The sequence below is a fragment of the Pantherophis guttatus genome, chromosome 3 (assembly GCF_059756535.1).
Source record: "Pantherophis guttatus breed Tessera chromosome 3, ASM5975653v1, whole genome shotgun sequence".
Taxonomy (NCBI): domain Eukaryota; kingdom Metazoa; phylum Chordata; class Lepidosauria; order Squamata; family Colubridae; genus Pantherophis; species Pantherophis guttatus.
Genome location: NC_142065.1, coordinates 198,462,226 through 198,480,684, shown reverse-complemented (window position 1 = coordinate 198,480,684; position 18,459 = coordinate 198,462,226). Strand labels below are relative to the sequence as shown.

Sequence of the window (18,459 nt, the reverse complement as noted above, 5' to 3'; positions counted from 1 at the left end):
TCCAGAACAGGAGAATTGGGATCTTACCGTTATTTAAATAGTGGTGCATTGACTAGTTAGTACGATTTAAAACATAAGTCTGTTGAGCATCCAGTAACAGGAATGGCTCCTGCTACTGGTGCTTTCTTTCTCTTGATAAACATGAAAAGAATATTCCCCCCCCCAGCAAACAAACAAACAAACAAACAAACCAGACATCCTCTTCAGAATGTTTCCTGCAGACCCCAGGACTATTAATCACAAATGATTAAATTCTTCTTTTCAACTTTGATCTTGACTTGACCATAGACCCAGTATTAAATGGTTTGAACCAAGAGTTTTGTGTGCCGTGTCCTAGAGACAGCTAGTTTTTTAAACAATCTGATGTTGAGATGAGCTTTTTCTGAGTCCAAGCATCTCTCTCCGTCAGTACAGGAGAGTAGTTTTGGGTCTCCTCTTACTCCATCTAAAAGACCTAAAAGAAAAATCAGTCCTAAGAGGATTCTGAAAAGACGCGTTGCTCCTTCCAAGAGAAGAAGAAAAGTACCTAGAATGGAACACTTGTCTGCGGAATCCCGTCGGAACAAAGTAAGTTTTCAAACCCGGTACATATCAACCGCGGAGACTCTTAAACAACTTGATTATTATTATTATTATTTTGGTCCTCCCAACTTTGGGATGAACTTCTTCCAAATCGAACTTTCGGTGCAGCCATCTTGAAAGACAACAACCACAGATTGCCATCAAGCAGTTGGGTTCATTTGATGTTTATCTTGTCCTTCTTCCCACTCTTCTTTGGGTGGCATCCTCTGTCTCTTGGTGCAATCTTTAAATCCTTCTTAACTATTGTTTTTAAATATCACAGGTTTCAGGTGCAAAAATCCATTTAAACTATTCCACCCACAGGTAGATAACATTGGATTAGCCTGTAGAATCCTGCTTATTGTCACCCTTACAGTTGTTGTTGTTTTCCCAGCCAAAATGAATTTCTTGGAACTGATTATTTGGACCTCTGGAAAGTTCTATTTGTAAAACTTGCATTGGGTTGAAGAAATTTGTGAATTTCAACACTGGAAGTTTTTAAGAAAAGGTTGGACAACCATTTGTCTGTGAATGGTATAGGGTTTCCTGTCTGAGAGGTGGACTAGAAGACCTCCAAGGTCACTAAATTTTGCACAACATGACATGACACCATTGGTTTCCTTTAGCAGGAGACATCAAATAAAGCCTCGATCATAAGAATTGGTCAGTGATCCTTTCTTATTTCATGCCTGATAACTGTATGGTATCAAATTTTTGCAATGCTGGAGGATGCTTCAAATAAATCATAAATAAATAACTTTACTGTCATTGTACTGTATACACAGTATACCCATACAACGAAATTCACTTAACACCCAAAGACCAGGTCCAACACACATAACAATCCCCAAACGCAGTCCCACCCACCACAATTCCCCACCCCTAAACCACCCAAGCATCCACACAACAGACCAAGTAATGCTGTCCAACAGCTCACTGATGGTGGCCCTTTAGTTCATTGTTGAGTGCAATTATAGCTCTGGGATAAAAACTATTCAGAAAACGTGTGGTCCAAGTTTTAATTGTTCTGTATCTTCTGCCAGAAGGCAACAGTCCAAAAAGATTGTAAGCAGGATGGGAAGAGTCTCTTAAGAATGTTATGCAACTTTCTCAAGCAGCAAGATTCGAAGATGTCGTCCAGGGCTGGTAGCTGGAGTCCGATGATATTCTGGGCAGTTTTAATGATTCTCTGTAGAGTTTTTTTGTCCGCTACAGAGCTGCTCCCATACCATGCAAGAATGCCCTATGTCAGGACACTCTCAATGGTGCTGCAATAGTAGGACAGAAGTAGATGCTGAGATAGATTTATCTTCCTGAGCATTCTCAGGAAGTACAGCCTCTTCTGTGCCTTCTTCACAAGCATGTTAGCATTCATAGTCCATGAAAGGTCCTCCGAGATATAAATGAACATGAAAGGTCCTCTGATATATAAAGCTTGAAGCTTTATGAATATTTTGAGGCAATGAATATCAGTAAATTCAAAGGAAATTTATCTCAGGCTGCTATCTATTTGAACAATCATGCTCAGTGATCACGTTGAATGAAAATAACAATTGTAAGGAAGTCCTATATCCACATGGTGCCTTCATTCTGTGTATAGAATCTGTATAGGACATGGATATATCTTAAACATAGATTAAGAGCATGAAAGGTTGATCATATGGACCTATAGCAATAGATTCAAGTTGATGTTTGAGTGTTTTCACTGTATGAAACATCTCTTCAGACTTTCGTGATGAATGTGGACATAGGATGCAAATGGGATGCTATCCTTTTTATCTTGGCAATACCATAATATTAACATCAAAGACAAATCTTCCCTTAAAACGAATAAATGAGAGCTACCCAAATCACTCAGTTGGGATTCAGGAAGGTGCCCTGTAATGAACATTGGAGTTCTCTCATTGAAAGGGAAGAGAGAACGGAAAGAAGCTTTTTCTGTGTCATGCTTTATATACAAATCATGTCCAGCCGCATTCTTTCTTAAATAAAGGACTGCTCAACTTTCCTTAAAAAAAATCATTCACTGGGTGAGGTCCATGAAGCTGCAGGATACATGGATTCCCACCATCTACCAATAGCAGTAGCATTTAGATTTATATACCGCTTCACAGTGTTTTTACAGCCCTCTCTAAGCGGTTTACAGAGTTAGCATATTGCCCCCAACAATTTGGAGCACCTCAGAAGGATAGAAGGATAGAAGGCTGAATCAACCTTGAACCTGGTGAGAATCGAACTGCCAAATTGCAGGCAGCGGGCAGGCAGCAGAAGTAGCCTGCAGTACTGCACTCTAACCAGTGCGCCACTGTGGCTCATGAAACCTGCAGGATACATGGATTTTCATCTTCTAGCTTGTTAAAATAAATGTACTGTTAAAAATTAAGGTTGGAAAAATATTATCCCAAGAACTTTATGAACTGAAGTGACCCATTGCTCTGTTTTAAAATGATCTTGGCTCTATGCTTGATTCTTTATTTTAGAATATGGCTTCTAGAGATGAGTTTATGCTTTTAGGGATTAAAAAAAGGGTTAAAGAACCATAGCTCTTCACAACTTTTAATTTTTTTAAGCATAAGTATGATATTCTTTAACACCAACATCAGAAGGGGTGCACATTACAATATAACTCTAATCCTGTTAGAATTTCTTCAAGTTTGCTTAACTCTTTAAGATGAATGATTTCTCATATCATGAGTTAGAGTCTACAAGTACATTGTAGGTTTGGTAGAAAATCTTAATCTGTTCTTTATTTCAGATATTAGTAGTAGTGATCATGCTGTTTTGAATATAATAAGATACTCCAAATATGTTAATATTCTCATAATCCTCATAATAAGAATATAGTGAAAGAGAATAAATACTTGAAAGAGAAAAACTGTCATCATTTCTAGACTTCAGAGGGATGAAGACAGAATGCCTCAGAAAATGGTTGCTGGGGAATAATGTGAATGAAGTTATAGTTATCAAGTCTTTTCTTTTTTTCAAAAACTTCTGGTTAGCCATTCAAGAACCATAATTCTGGAGTATATTGGTATTTGGTGTAAATCAGTGCTTCAGAGAGATTAATATAATATAATATAATACAATATAGTACAATTGATGTAATATAATTGTGGCAGTTTATGTAAACATACCATCAGATGAAAACGTAGGGGGATGATAGTGTAAAACTTGTAATGATAGTTTAAAAAAGGTTAATTCTCCCTCTTTGTGTAAATATGTGTGTATATATAGATGTTAGGTCCACTAAGAGATATTGACAAGATCCTTGGGCAACTAATGGATGGACTAAAGCAGCTGAACTTACACCGATGTGCCAACATTATCTTCGTGGGTGATCATGGTAATTTAAAAAAGTTTTCCTTGGTTTTGATGTAGGAAAGTCTTCATTTCTACTGGAAGGCACTTTATTAACTTGTTAAGTTGAATGTCTATGGAGATTCTCAGACATCCAGGTCATGATTGTCCCAAAAGTGCTTTTTCAAGAGGCAACTGGATTTTCTTTGTTTTTCCTTCAAGACGTTTCTTTGAAGATGGATGAGAACGAAACTTCTTCGAGGAAAAACAAAGGAAGTCCAGTTGCCTCTTGAAAAAGCACCTTTGGGGCTATTAAGCTGAACTGTTGTTGAATTGCATTTAGATGTAGAAGTTATTATGTGCCAGCACACAGTATGGGTTCACCCTAAGATAAGGGACAAAGGTTTTAGAATAGATTGATTGTGAACGGATTTCTGAACAGCTAATTCATAATACAATTTTGTGATTTTTTTAAAAAAAAATCTGGCACAATGGCTAACTTGATAAGACTTCTAATTTGAAGTTCTTGGCAGAACTTCAGGGGTGAGAATCCCTCTTCTTATTGCTACTTAGATTATATTTGTGAGAATACTTTAATCTTTAAAACTTAATCCAGTGCAGTAATGTTTTTTAATTGGTGAAATAGCAGTACCTTTTCAGCATCATTTAAATTTGTGGAAGCTATTTCTGGGTTAAACTTGTTGTTTAGACTAATACATGCATCCCCTGATTCCATTTTAAATAATTTTTTCCTCCGATTTCTCACTCTTTTAAAATAAATTGTTATTATAAATTTGTAAAATCTAAAGGATCACACTCTTCTAACAAGAAAGGAAGTATCTTGGGAAAACTCACAAAATACTTTTGGTTGTATTGGTTGTAGACCAAAACCATGGACAATATGTCTTTTAAAGCTGAAAGAGACCTAAACTTACCGTATTAATTATCATTTGAATGTCTACACATACTTCTTTCAATAATGCAATGGTGCTGCTTTTTCTGTAGGGATGGAAGATGTTACCTGTGAAAGAACTGAATATTTGAGCAACTATCTGTCTAATGTGGATGACATAACATTGATACCTGGAACTCTAGGGCGTATTCGTGCCAAAGCTAATAGCAACGTTAAATGTAAGTTTACCTTTCTACATTCACCCTGTAGCTTGAAATGTGCCCATTTTCTTCTGTGCTGTCTCTGACCTTGGCTTCCAACAGGTATGGTGGCAAGGAACATATTCATAAAGGTGCTTTCCACCTTCAGAGAGATACAGTTACTGTTTAGAAAGACAATTGCTCTTTTACCTGATTGGTAACTTGGGTAAATTTACCTAATTGGTAAGACTGGTTATTAAATAGAGCCCGATATTTGGGGGGGGGGACTCAAGATCTAAAAGATTTTACTTCACAATGAATTAAATCCCGAGAACCATGAGCAAAGAGAAATTAGCTGGTACATTTCTATGAATGTTTGCAGAAAAATTATGCAGTGGGCCAAGTTTGCTAGCAGAGGTTTAATCTTGAGATCTGAACTTCACTTTTTTACTATCGTGTTCTTCCTTGAGCCTGACAGTGATTCTTCTGTGAGAAGTATCTATAATCAAACTTGTAGTTTAGTTTAATGCAGCTAATTACATATGAACATTCATGTGTTGAAAACTCAATTATTGGCATATTTTTGACTTTTCTTTCTCTTTCCGCTTGAAATCTCCTCATCCATGTAACAGTTGACCCCAAAGCCATTGTGGCCAATCTTACAGTAAGTATCTCCTTAGTACTCCTCTTCTTATATTCACATTTTAAAAATAGTTCTGAATAGTTGGGTTTATTAATTAGGAGTGGTGTGGTATCCTAGAGGTGGAAGTCTTGCCTCCCAATCAGGAGGCTGTGAGTTCGATCCTAGGTAGAGGCAGATATTTCTCTCTCTCTCTCTGGGCACAATGAGAATATTTCTACTGAACAAAACTCTGCATTGGCAACAGGAAGGGCATCCGGCCATTAAAACACTCTGCTTGCTCCATTCAGTTGCCCAAACTCCATCCTGCAAGGGATTATGGGGTTATTAAAAGAAAGAAAGAAAGAAAGAAGTTGGGTTTATTAATTTGGGTGTGGCTTTAAGTGACGATTCAGAGTGTTATCAGAGGAATTCTCATAAGTGTAGATTCCACGGAGAAAATTGTGTAATGGTTTTGGTGGGTCTAAATCATGTTTTGCAGAAGTGGGCTGTAGCACTGCAGAATATCCACAAACATTAACAGTTTAATTCCCAACAAGAGCCTGGTGGCACGGCAGACTAAAGCACTGTTATTAACAGTTATTAACATCAACTGCCTGCAATTACTGCAAGTTCAAATCTCCCCAGGCTCAAGGTTGACTCAGCCTTCCATCCTTTCTAAGGTAGGTAAAATGAGGACCCAGATTGTGGGGGCAATAAGCTGACTTTGTAAAAAAAATATACAAAAGTATGAAGGCTATTGCTTAACGCATTGTAAGCCGCCCTAACGCATTGTAAGCCGCCCTGAGTCTCCGGAGAAGGGCGGCATATAAATTAATTTTTTTTTAAAAAAAATTTCATTGGAGAGAGGGAAACTAAATTAAATGATGGGTAAAAGCTATTTTGGAGCTGCTTTCAGACAGGATACAAGATAGATCAATAAACCACTTGGTCTTGATCACACCTGGGCTTTTTATGTGTCCCCCCCCCCCCCCCGGCTACATCCAGTCCTTTGTATATCCCTGCCTAGCCCACATGAGGTCAATTGGAAAATATAAATCAAATGTAAACAAGTGTACGTAATGCATGCAATAGAACTGCATTGCTTTTAATTCCCCCCCCAATTTACATATGTGTGCGCGTGCTTGCACACTTTCAGAACCCTGTTGGTTTGACCCCTCCATAACAATTCCAGTTTCTCATTTCCTCTTGGGAAAATTAATTGTCCCTCCACAGGTCTTGATTGACTGATTATGGACTGTCAAATCAATGTCAACTCTTCAGGACCACATAGAGAGACTTTCTCCAGGTTGTAGTCTTACAGTTGGCCTTACAATACCTACAAAACAGGGGCTGCTTATCCTCACTAAACAGTGATTTTTCCAGTTGGTAGGTAGGTTGGCCAATGTCTTGCACAGCCCTTTTTTGAACATGCTTCCTTTGTTTCAGTGCAAGAAGCCAGACCAACATTTCAAACCTTACCTGAAGCAACATCTTCCCAAGCGTTTGCATTATGCAAACAACCGAAGAATCGAAGATATTCATTTGTTGGTGGAAAGAAGATGGCATGTAGCCAAGTAAATACGAATTTTCTAGTACTTTTGACTTGCCGTAGATCTCCCATTTAGCCAAATATGACATCTGCAAACTCTCTTAACTGAGAGAGAGAACTTAGTTCGGTGTGATTTTGGGCCACCGTTAAGAAATCAGTTGTGATATGACATTTCTTCACCCAATCTGTATGGATTTTTAAAAAATATTTTGGTAAGTCTTTGGCTCAAGAACATAGCAAGAGCAACATGGCTTCCTTATTTCATAGTGTCTTCTGAGTTAAGTAACAATAACATTCTAACATAGTTTAGGTGACCAGACTTCCTACTATTCAAAGTGTCTTTATTTTACAAATGCATTTTTTAGGTAGTTGACAATAGCTAACCTGGAGGCCAGATTTAGCCTGTAAAACAGTATTTTCCAGCCATTAAAAGCTCACAAGATTTAAGTCAAGATGTACTAAAAATTCTTATTTTTTAAGAAAAAAATTAGCATTGTTTTTAGAATCTCTATGAGAATTTTTTTCACTTTAATGTACCTTATATATAATGCTCCTATGATATGCTTATTTTATTTTATTTATTTTTTATTTTACTTCAAATTTATATACCGCCCTTCTCCCTAGGGACTCAGGGCGGTGTACAGCCAAATAAAAACACATAATAAATATATTAAGAGCAGATTAAAGGGAAATATCTCAATTTGGCCCAAAATTTAAAAAGACAAACAAATTTGAAATCATTTAAAAGATTTGTTAGGCCAGCCCGGCTTGTTGGAAAAGATAAGTTTTAAGGGCACGGCGGAAGGCACGGAGGTCTTGGATTCCAATTAACACTAATGCTCTGACAGGATAGTGGGGAATGGAAGGATTTATATTCCTTGCAGACAGCTGGTCATTTGCATCCTTTTTAGAGGGTCCTTGAAGCACTTGGAGGTTTATCTATGTCCTCAGGGTCACCTGAGTAGTGCTCGTGGTGTGGGAGTAGTAATGGATTTCCAGAAGAAAAATTGCAGACTACAGGAGTCAGGAGCAATGCTTCAATGACTCTCTAAAAGGATGCAAATTACCAGCTGTCTGCAAGGAATATAAATCCTTCCATTCCTGTCAGAGCTGAAGAAGCTTCTTGGATGAGAAACAAAACGTCTTCAAAAGAAAAAACAAGAAAGTCCAGTTGCCTCCTGAAAAAGCACCTTTGGGACAACCATGACTTGGATGACTGAGAATCTCTATAGACTTTTAACTGACACTAACCTTATGACGGAAGTTGATGATAGCACATATGTGCCATCAAAATGGGTTGAAACCAGAGGTGAAATCCAGCAGGTTCTGACAGGTTCTGGAGAACCGGTAGTGGAAATTTTGAGTAGTTTGGAGAATCAATAGCAGAAATTTTGAGTAGTTCAGAGAACTGGCAAATACCACCTCTGGCTGGCCCCAGAGTGGGGTGGGAATGGAGATTTTGCAATATCCTTCCCCAGGAGTGGGAGGGAATGGGGATTTTGCAATATCCTTCCCCTGGAGTGAGGTGGGAATGGAGATTTTGCAGTATCCTTCCCCTGCCAGCCCACCAAGCCACACCCACAGAACCGGTAGTAAAAAAAAATTGGATTTCACCACTGGTTGAAACATGTGAGACATGCATCATGACACAATGGCATTAATCAGATAATTAATCATGTATTTTCCAGCTGCTGAGATGCAGCTACATAGAGGCACAATTTATACAATGGCATTACTGTGTGTGTTGTTATTTTTGTGTCATTGTGGCTTGCTGAGAATGTTGCTCTCCTCAACCAATATTTGGGAAAGAAAACAAAAGTTCCTTGTTTCTTTAGAGATTTGTGGATCAGCTATATTTTCTTCAGTCCACTGGAAGTTGAACCTTAATGTTTATAGAAATTAACTGCTGGTATATTCAAGAATCTTCTTAATGTTTTTAGGAGGCCTGGGGATGTGTTTAAGAAAATAACCGGGAAGTGCTATTTTCATGGAGATCATGGCTATGACAACAAAATCAACAGCATGCAGGTAGGGGCAATAAACTACTCTGAGTAGTCAGTAAGTAATATTGTTGGTATATGTAACTTACAGTAACTTACAAATGTATATTTTAATTAGAAGGCTCATTTCTTCAGTCTTCTTACTGTATTGTTGTAGTGAGAAAATACCTTAAAGATTTGTTGTTGCAGCTTATTTGATTCATCTTTGGATATTCCCAATGGTTTATGCTGAAATGTTTTAGAATGAATCCATAATAAAATATAAAAACAGGAAAAATACAAAATATAAAACGGGGAAAAGAAACTCAAAACAAAAACAAAATACCAAAAACAAAAGCAAGGCCGCAAGAAGAAGAAGAGAATTATTTGTGGCTCAGGGTTGAACTGTGGAGTCATTGGTACTCTTTGAGCTTGGATCAGTGGTGGGTTGCTCCTGGTTTGGTCCGGTTCTTGCGAACCGGTAGTAACGGTGGCAGGAGGCTCCGCCCGAACATCATCATGAATGATCTGCGCATGCACAGAAGCTTCTGCACATGCGTTCCCGTTGCGAACAGGTAGCGGAGGTGAGTAAAACCCACGCCTGGCTTGGATAGTTCCTTGCAGATGTTTCATTAACAAACTAGTGGATCTATGATTGTTCTATTTGGAGAACTAAGCAAGAACGATGGAGGCTTGGCTATCATAACACAACACTTTATTGCTAACAACCATAACTCCTGTAACAAGGCAACTCAGTGCGTGCGCGTATGTATGTTTGACAACTTGTTGCCGTCTGACAGCTGCTTAAATAGAGGCTGTCAGATCGGCAGAGACCAATAGGAACGCAGCGTTTTCCCGCTAACTGCCTGCTCACGTCTAACCCAATCAGAGCAGGGCAACAACAAGGAAGGCTCCAGAGAAGGTCGTAATCGCGAGGATTTAACAATGATGCTACCTAGTTTGGTAATGAAACAGCTGCAAGAAAACAACCAAGCTCAGAGAGTACCAAGGACCCCATAGCAAGATCACAATTTGTATTTCAAAAGAACTCTTGACACAAAATGGCTCTCTTGACACAAAATTGGGAACAGTGAGCTGATTCAGCAAACCTTGTAAAAAGAGAGCCAAAAAGCATGTTTTGAACATAAAAAAGGACTAATCCCTGGAGGGTCCTTACTTTAGTCTTGATTTATTTTATTTCAGCAACAGAGAAGCTCACATAGGAGCTGACAACATTAATATTACTGTTTTTTCTCTCTTAGACAGTCTTTCTAGGCTATGGCCCTTCATTTAAATACAAAACAAAAGTACCTCCATTTGAAAACATTGAACTGTACAACCTTATGTGCGGTAAGTAATTTGAAAAGAAAATAAACAATATATTTGATTTTTTTCCCCTCAGCTTTCATTTTGGCCAATATCTTATGATTCATTTACCTTCCTTCTGTAGCAAGGTATCTTAATGGAAGGAACAAACCCTAAATTTATTTTCTGTCTATGTAATCCTTGTATAGTGACCATAATTATGGTCGGCAACTCTGTTGTTAAGCGAAGCAATTGCTAAGTAAAACCGTAACTGTGCTGATGATCTTATTTGAGCTTTGCTTTGCTTTACAGACCTGCAAATATTCTAAATTCAAGGATTGGTTATAAGGTTACTTTTTCATCTCTTTGTCACTTCAAACAATTGCTAAATAAGGCAATTGCTAAACAATAGCAATAGCACTTAGACTTACAGTATATTCCGCTCCACAGTGCTTTACATCTCTCTCTAAGTGGTTTACAGAGTCAGCATATCACCCCCCAACAATCTGGGTCCTCATTTTACCAACCTTGGAAGGAATTGAAGGCTGAGTCAGCCTTGAGCCGGTGAGATTTGAACTGCTGGCAGTTGGCAGTCAGCAAAATTAGCCTACAATTCAGGACTACCTGAAGCTGCTGAGAGCCTTTGGGGGGAATTGAAAATAACAAATTAAATGCAGGAAATAATTTCTGCATTAATCTGCAGACATTAATTTCTCCATGGGAGAAATGGGGCTTCTGCTGTCAGTCCAGTAATTTGAAGTGTTAGCAAAACATACCAAATTGAAATATGAAATAATGAGCCTTATTTCAACTGTAAATTTGATTCTTACAAATGGTTTCATATTTTGGATGTCAAGGCAGAGTATATCAAAACTCTTGGGAATGGTGGTAAATCTAAACCTCCCTTCAAACTTACCATTAGCCATTAGCCACCTAAAGTCGCCCCAAACAGCAAGATGGGCAGTCTATTAATTAATTAATTAGAGAGAGAGAGAGAGAGAGAGAGAGAGAGAAGAAAGGAAGGAAGGAAAGAAAGAAAGGAAAGAAAGGAAAGAAAGAAAGAAAGAAAGAAGAAAGAAAGGAAAGAAAGAAAGAAAGAAAGAAAGAAAGAAAGAAAGAAAGAAAGTTTTCTGGTCTAGGAAACTTTTATCATCCTACTGCTTTAAAGAGCTTTGACTGCTATGTACCAGAAAGACCTATTGGACAAACTCATTTATATAAAATTTAAATTCTCTGCAGGGATTCAGAGTTTAGAAATGTTAGGCAACTTTGTTTACCTTCACCTCATATTCTTGTATTGGTGTTTATATATGCATAAAATTCTCCACTCATAATGCAGTATACATAACAGATGCTATTTTTAATCCCGTTCCAGATCTCCTTGGTTTGAAGCCTGCTCCCAATAATGGGACACATGGAAGCTTAAATCACCTCCTCCGGAGCAGTACCTACAGACCCACCATGCCGGAGGAAGTAGCAAGGCCCCTCCATCCAGTAGCTACAACACCTTCATCTGACTACGATCTGGGATGCAGTTGTGACGATAAGGTAAACTCATGATATTCGTTGGAAGCAGGAAGCTCAGAATTACATCGATCCAGAGCCGTGTTTCTCAACCTTACCAACTTTAAGATGTGTGGACTTCAACTACCAGAATTGGAGGAAAAAAAAACATTTTGCCTTGCTGATAGTAAGAAGAAAGCATCATTTGAAAACAATACCAAATTCACAGCTGGCCTCTGTATGAATGTTTCTTAAGAGTGCATTATCGCTGATTATATGGTCCAAAATGAAGATGATCTCTGTGGCAGGGGTGAAATCTACTTACCTTCCTTACTGGTTCAGAAGCGCACGCTCTGTGCGTGCGCACACCTTCTATACATGTGCAAAACCTTTTGCGCATGCGCAGAAGCTAAAAAAACATTACTTCCTGGTTAAAACCAGGAAGTAATGGCACCTGGGCGGCGATTGCTACTGGATCACCTAACCACAGGGGAAAATCGCTACCGGATCGGGCGATCTGGTCCAATCTGGAAGCATTTCACTCCTGCTCTGTGGGGTCTTTGAAGACGTTTCATTACCAAACTAGGTAATATTATCAATGCTAATTGGGAGTTGGGTTTGCTGCATATAAAATATACAAGTGGCTTGCCCTGTCAATGTTGGTGGAAATGTTCTTGGTGATTCCTTGGTTAGTTGTTTACGGATAGCTTGTTTGTCTATGTTAGTAGTTCCTTGATTGGAATATTGTGTACTTCTTGATTGTTGGTTTAGTATTAATCCTGCTGTTAATCTCTGCTCGTCTGGGTGTTGATTGCTAGTAGTTTTGGTCTTTTTTATTCTTTTTTTGGTTTTGATTGCCCCTTTCGAAGGGCATGTAAATGTTGATCTCTGCCTAGGGGTGCATGAGCTGAATGAATGAACAGAATCTGCCTGTGTAAGCTACAGTGAAAATAAGCAGATGTTTGTATTCCTGAGGTAAGTGAGGTAACTGGTCAAGTGTCAGTATCCATCATATGATGTCAGCATGCTGTGGATTTCCACCTGCCAATTCTGGCATAAGCTATATCAGGGGTGTCAAACTCGCGGTCTGCAGGCCGGATGCATCATGTGTTGGCCCCACCTCCACCCGGTTTAGCGAAGGGGGGAAAAAGTCCCGATGCGTCACTTGATGACGCCATGACGACTCAAGTTTGACACTCCTGACCTATATTATATGATGTACTTATCTGAATGGGGCATGATGGCTCAGTGGTTAAAGATGCTGAGCTTGTCGGCTGGAAAGTTGACAGCCTGGGTTTGAGACCCAAGTGCCATGCAATGGGGCAAACTCCCCTTCTTTGCTTCAGCTCCTGCCTACCTAGCAGTTCTAAAGCATGCAAATGCGAGTAGATAAATAGGTACCACTTAGGTGGAAAGGTAACAACGTTCCGTGCACCTTTGGCATATAGCAGGTGTGTCAAACTGGTGGCCCGCAGGCCAAATGCCTCACGTGCACGCTACACCCACTCCAGCTCCACGAAGGGAAAAAAAGTCAGTGACGGCAATGTGACACGGCAAGTTTGACACCCGTGGCATATAGCCATTCTGGTGACATGACCTCAGAAAATGTTTTCGGACAATACTGGCTACCTTGGCCAAGAATGGAGATGAGCACTGTGCCTTAGAGTCAGACATGACTGGCAGGGAGACCTTTCTTTTTACTTACCTGAATATATATAGTTGGATTTTTTATTTATTTATTTTATTTCCATAGTCGCCCATCTTAACAAGTGACTCTGAGTGGAGGATGCTGGTGAACCATTTCCAAACCCATTCAACCCAAACTTCCTTGGAGAGGTTGTGTGAAATAGCATGAACCCCTCTCTGAGTACAGGGACCAAGTGGTCCTGAAAACCCATTTTGATCTGGCTGATTGCAGAAGTTAGGCCTCAACTGGTCGAGCATGCCTTTAAAAAAAAAAAAGTTACCAGTAACTCTTTTAATAGGACCCAATTGGCTTCATCAGATAATAGAAATAAGATAATAAGATAGAAATAAGATAATGTTTTCTTGTGTGTTTTTTTTGTTTTGTTTTAAATAGAATAGGTTGGATGAACTGAGTCGACGTCCTTATAGCAAAGGAACAGAAGGTAAGGATCCAATAGAAAGACGAGTAAAAGACTGATTATTGGCAATCATATTACTGGTGTGTGGGCCTCTCTCTATAATTATGCATTCTAAATCATAATAAAATCAATCTGATTTTTTTTTAATTTGTGCATTTCATTGGTGTGATGAGGTTTTAAGAGCTTTGGTAGCTAACTTTTGATGAACGGAATTGTAAAAGCAATTTGATGGTTTCCAATAACCTGTGCAAATACGTTTAATTCAGTGAATTGCTTTTGCCGGTTAATCCAATAATAAACTAACTCCTCTTTTCAACCAGCTGTTCTAACTATACTTACCTATGAGCTCTTTTCCATCCTGTCTTCCCATCTCTTGTTGAATTAGCTCAAAATCCACTTGGTGCAAATTCAGTGAGAGATCCACTATGCAGTCTTTATATTAAAGCTGGGCCTAAATTAAGATGTTATAATTTAAGATATTATTCAACAGCAAGAACCTACACAGGAGGAGAAGGATTTTATACCAACGACCCTGAGAATGTATTACCTGAGGATGGATGCGTCCCGCCACCAGGTAATCTTACTTGACTTGGCTTCTTTTTACCTCGTACAATATCTTAAATTATCTCTAGCTTCGTTAATCTAAAGACTGCCTAGTTGATCTTTCTTTTATTTTCCATTTACCAAGGATCCTGTATCCCATTCTGAAGAAAAAGCAGGTTTGGATTGTCCGAGTTCAAAACTGTGGAAATAGAGAATTCTTCCTCCCAGCAAGTTTTGGTGGAATGTGTTTTAGCAGTTCGGGCTGTGATAAGACCCATTTCTGTCAATCCCTGAGAACCAAGAACAACATGTGGCGTTACTTCTGAGGAGTTTATTGTTGTTCGCCTACAGACAGAATCTTGACAGACTAAAGCAACTATCTGCATAACTATAGATAGATTCTGTGAACTGCTAGGGAGCTACCATCTTAGCTCTCTTCCTGCCTATCAGACATTCCAAGGTCCATGCCTTTGACCTCTGGGAGGCAACTCCTCCCTCCTTAGACTCCAAACTATGTTCTACCACACTTAATCTCTCCCCTGGTGTAAACTGCTTCATATGTCGCTCAGACATCAATTACTTTCTTCTCTCCCTTTTTTGCATTTTTACATCGATCGATTCTATTTTATTTACTATATACCACTGCTATCCACCTGTATTTATGGCAGTTAACATTAGTTAAAAGTCAAAAAATGGGCCAGACTATGCTTGACGGTATTCTCTGACAATAGAATTCTTGGAAACTTCAATGTTTGCATGATAGTTTTTAAACGCTCAGTTCATAAAACTTGCCTCTATATAAATGTTAGATATACTATTTTTCTCTTAAGAAAAAAAGTATATCTAACTCTTTTTCTTTTCAGCATCTCTGCTTCTGTCATTTCCTTAATGTTTATAATGTTTTATGTAGATTTGGACACAAGTTATTTTTTATATTCTGTTATGAAAGTCACTAGCGGTTGACTCTAATTCTTTCTCATGGTTACCGATCTGAACTGCAGAAGCCTAGACAACCACAAGGTGGAACCAAAGAGACTCTTTACAGCTCTTTGTCACCATCTAGTGGTTATGTAAATTTTGGCTGTCTTCAATATTCTTATTCTAGTAATGAACCCGTACTTGCTGTTGAATAACATTAAAAAGTCTCAAACTTTTTAATTTAAATCTAAATTTTAAGGTTTTAAATTTAGTGAAAGCACGTCATCAGACAGATGGAGACTAAAGACTTCCCCATTTATTCTTACTTTCTGTATCAGCTCTCCATATTACTGCATTAAATCTTTTTTGTAGTACAGTGTGGTTGGGTGCAGGGAAAGAACACACGGACCGGTTTTTAATTGTAGAGTGTTGTAAAATAGCTTTGATAAAATTGTGTGTTGAAGCTTCATTGTTCCTCTCCTGTTACCTTTAATTTACAGAAAAGCATCTCCTTTACGGCCGCCCAGCGGTTCTTTTTCGTATAAAGTACAGCCTCTTGCATCATCACGACTTTGAAAGTGGCTACAGCGAAACATTCCAGATGCCTCTCTGGACCTCTTACACTATTTCAAAACAGGTCAGTAAGGTTGCCTGTTCTCTCTTTCAGGAGTAGGGGAGGAAGTGTTGGTAGCATCCGCAGCTTATCCAGACTCCGTCCAGCACAGTCATCTTTCAATATATGTAGTTTGAAGCTATATACATTTGAGGAATGAGGAAGTGGGTTGAATGAACCAGTAATTGTTAAAATAATAGACTAGGACTGGGGAGACCCTGGTCCAAGTCCATCTTGTCCATGGGGTCACGATGGGTCAGACACGACTTCACAACTAACAATAAAAATATATATATTTGCATTAGTTCAATTCAATGTGACCAGAATAAAAATTTAAACATTAAAATAAAATAAAACAGAATAAGACATATTAGTGAATTGCAAATAATGGTGGAATCATTTGGGTGGCCAAAATATGCCAAAATTTTCAGACAGTATAACAGAATTTAGCTATGTTCAGAGAACTGTTATCATTTTTGTCTGATAGTAACATGAGTACATAGAAGAGATCAGAATTTTCTCGGTATTTTGTCAAGTAAGGAGTTATAAGATGAGTTTGTAAGTCCTTATAGACCAGGGCTGTCAAACTTGCGGCCGAATGCGTCACACGCTGGCCACACCCACGCGAAGGGGGAAAAAGTCACGAAATGGCACGTGACAATGCCATGACGGCGCGAGTTGGACTCCCCTGTTAATGACGATGCAGTATAATGGGATATGAGCTGTGGTTTCAATGGCCCCTTCGTCACAGGTAGTCTTTGTTTACCAACCGTCCTGTTTAGTGTCACTCAAATTTACAATGATTGAAAAAAACCCCGCTACTTACGTCTGTCACAACATCTTGCAGTCAATCATGTGATTATCATTTGTGAGCTTCACAATTGGCTTCCAACAAGCAGATTTAATCTAGAATGTGGAAGTAAAATCGCAAGATGTAGTCATGTGAGGTCTTTCTGCAGTGACTCACTTAATGACGTAAGCAGAAGACATGTTGTAACCCTAGTGACCATGGTGCTTAGTGATGGATTTCCCAGTCCCAATTGTGGTTGTTAAGTGAAGACTACCAGTATATAATACAAGATGAACACCAAAAAAATACATTGTTTTATATGTCACATGTCTATCTTCTTCTTTTGATGCAGGCAGAGACGTCTGGTGTCCCAGACCAGGTGATCAGTTGCGTAAGACCTGATTTGCGCATTTCTCCAAGCAACAGTCAGAGCTGTACAGCATACAGAGTGGATAGACAAATGTCTTATGGATTCCTGTTTCCTCCCCGTAAGCTGATGTGGGACACCTGTCAATTTTTATATTTCTGGGGGTTGGCATAAAAATCAAGATAAAGAGAAATATCAAATCGGGAGCCAAGCAGCAAGCTCAGAGGACAACCTCTGCCTAAATCTACAACTCGAGCTACAAATATTCTCCACAATTTCTAAAAAATCAAGCTGCCAATGCAAAATAGACATTGAATACTAAGAGAATGTGTTCCTTTCGGTTGCACTGTTTTTGAGACTTAGAGAGGAATCCCCCTAATTCCATGTTTCCTTGGGGCAAAGAGGCAGGAAGTGGCTTCAGCCCTGATGGTTTCTTCACATATGCTGAAAACCTCTTATCAAAGATGATAAGGGATCTGTAGGGGAAACCATTATGATGAACAATTGAGGGAATTAAGTACCGTATTTTTCAGAGTATAAGACTCACCTTTTTCCCCCCAAAAAAGAGGGTGAAAATCTGGGTGCATCTTATACTCAAAATGTAGCCTGCCCAGCCTCGCAAATGGAGATTTCAGAGGCTGAAAGAAGCCTCTGAAAGAAGCTTCAGAAAAAAAGCCTCTGAAAGAAGCTTCAGAAAAAAAGCCTCTGAAAGAAGCTTCAGAAAAAAAGCCTCAGAAACGAAGCTTCAGAAAAAAAGCCTCTGAAAGGCTTTTATCTGAAATAATATGGCAAGCAACAAAAGAAGAATCAGTAAAGGTTCTAACCAAACTATGTTAACAAATCTGGAGAATGACACAATAACCAACAGAAGAGATTAATCTACATACCAATACCAAAGAAAGGAGATTGAACAGAGTATAGATAGTCCTTCAGAATAAAAGCCGCTGAAAGAAGCTTCAGAAAAAAAGCCTTTTTTTCTGAAGCTCTGTTTCGGAGGCTTTCAGAGGCAGGAAAAAAGTTTTCTCTGAAACAGAGTTTCAGAAGTTTCAGAGGCAGAAAAAAAAGCAAAAAAAAAAAAAAAGCAAGGCACAGAGCTCACAACCAACGAGCCTGTTGCTAAAATTCACCTCTGGAAACAGCTGATTGGGGGTATTCTGGGGGCCAATCCACCCACCAATCAGATTTTTTCTTATTTTCTTCCCCAAAAACTAAGGT

General features: G+C 38.8%; 1 protein-coding gene across 9 annotated transcripts in view; it reads left to right on the top strand.

The window, feature by feature from the left end:
* ENPP2 (ectonucleotide pyrophosphatase/phosphodiesterase 2) overlaps positions 1-18,459 on the top strand; it is a 100,515-nt gene that overhangs the window by 70,828 nt on the left and 11,228 nt on the right. For 3 of the 9 annotated variants that reach the window (XM_087890875.1, XM_087890873.1, XM_087890874.1), the window contains exons 12-23: positions 415-567; positions 3,796-3,904; positions 4,864-4,989; positions 5,583-5,614; positions 7,019-7,146; positions 9,062-9,149; positions 10,363-10,450; positions 11,781-11,953; positions 13,989-14,037; positions 14,504-14,587; positions 15,975-16,111; positions 17,230-17,365. In XM_087890875.1, coding sequence (XP_087747001.1) covers positions 415-567; positions 3,796-3,904; positions 4,864-4,989; positions 5,583-5,614; positions 7,019-7,146; positions 9,062-9,149; positions 10,363-10,450; positions 11,781-11,953; positions 13,989-14,037; positions 14,504-14,587; positions 15,975-16,111; positions 17,230-17,365 — 1,303 coding nt within the window. The remainder of the gene's footprint in view (positions 1-414; positions 568-3,795; positions 3,905-4,863; positions 4,990-5,582; positions 5,615-7,018; positions 7,147-9,061; positions 9,150-10,362; positions 10,451-11,780; positions 11,954-13,988; positions 14,038-14,503; positions 14,588-15,974; positions 16,112-17,229; positions 17,366-18,459) is intronic. The other 6 variants (XM_087890876.1, XM_087890877.1, XM_034422222.3 and 3 more) reach the window with 3 other exon arrangements.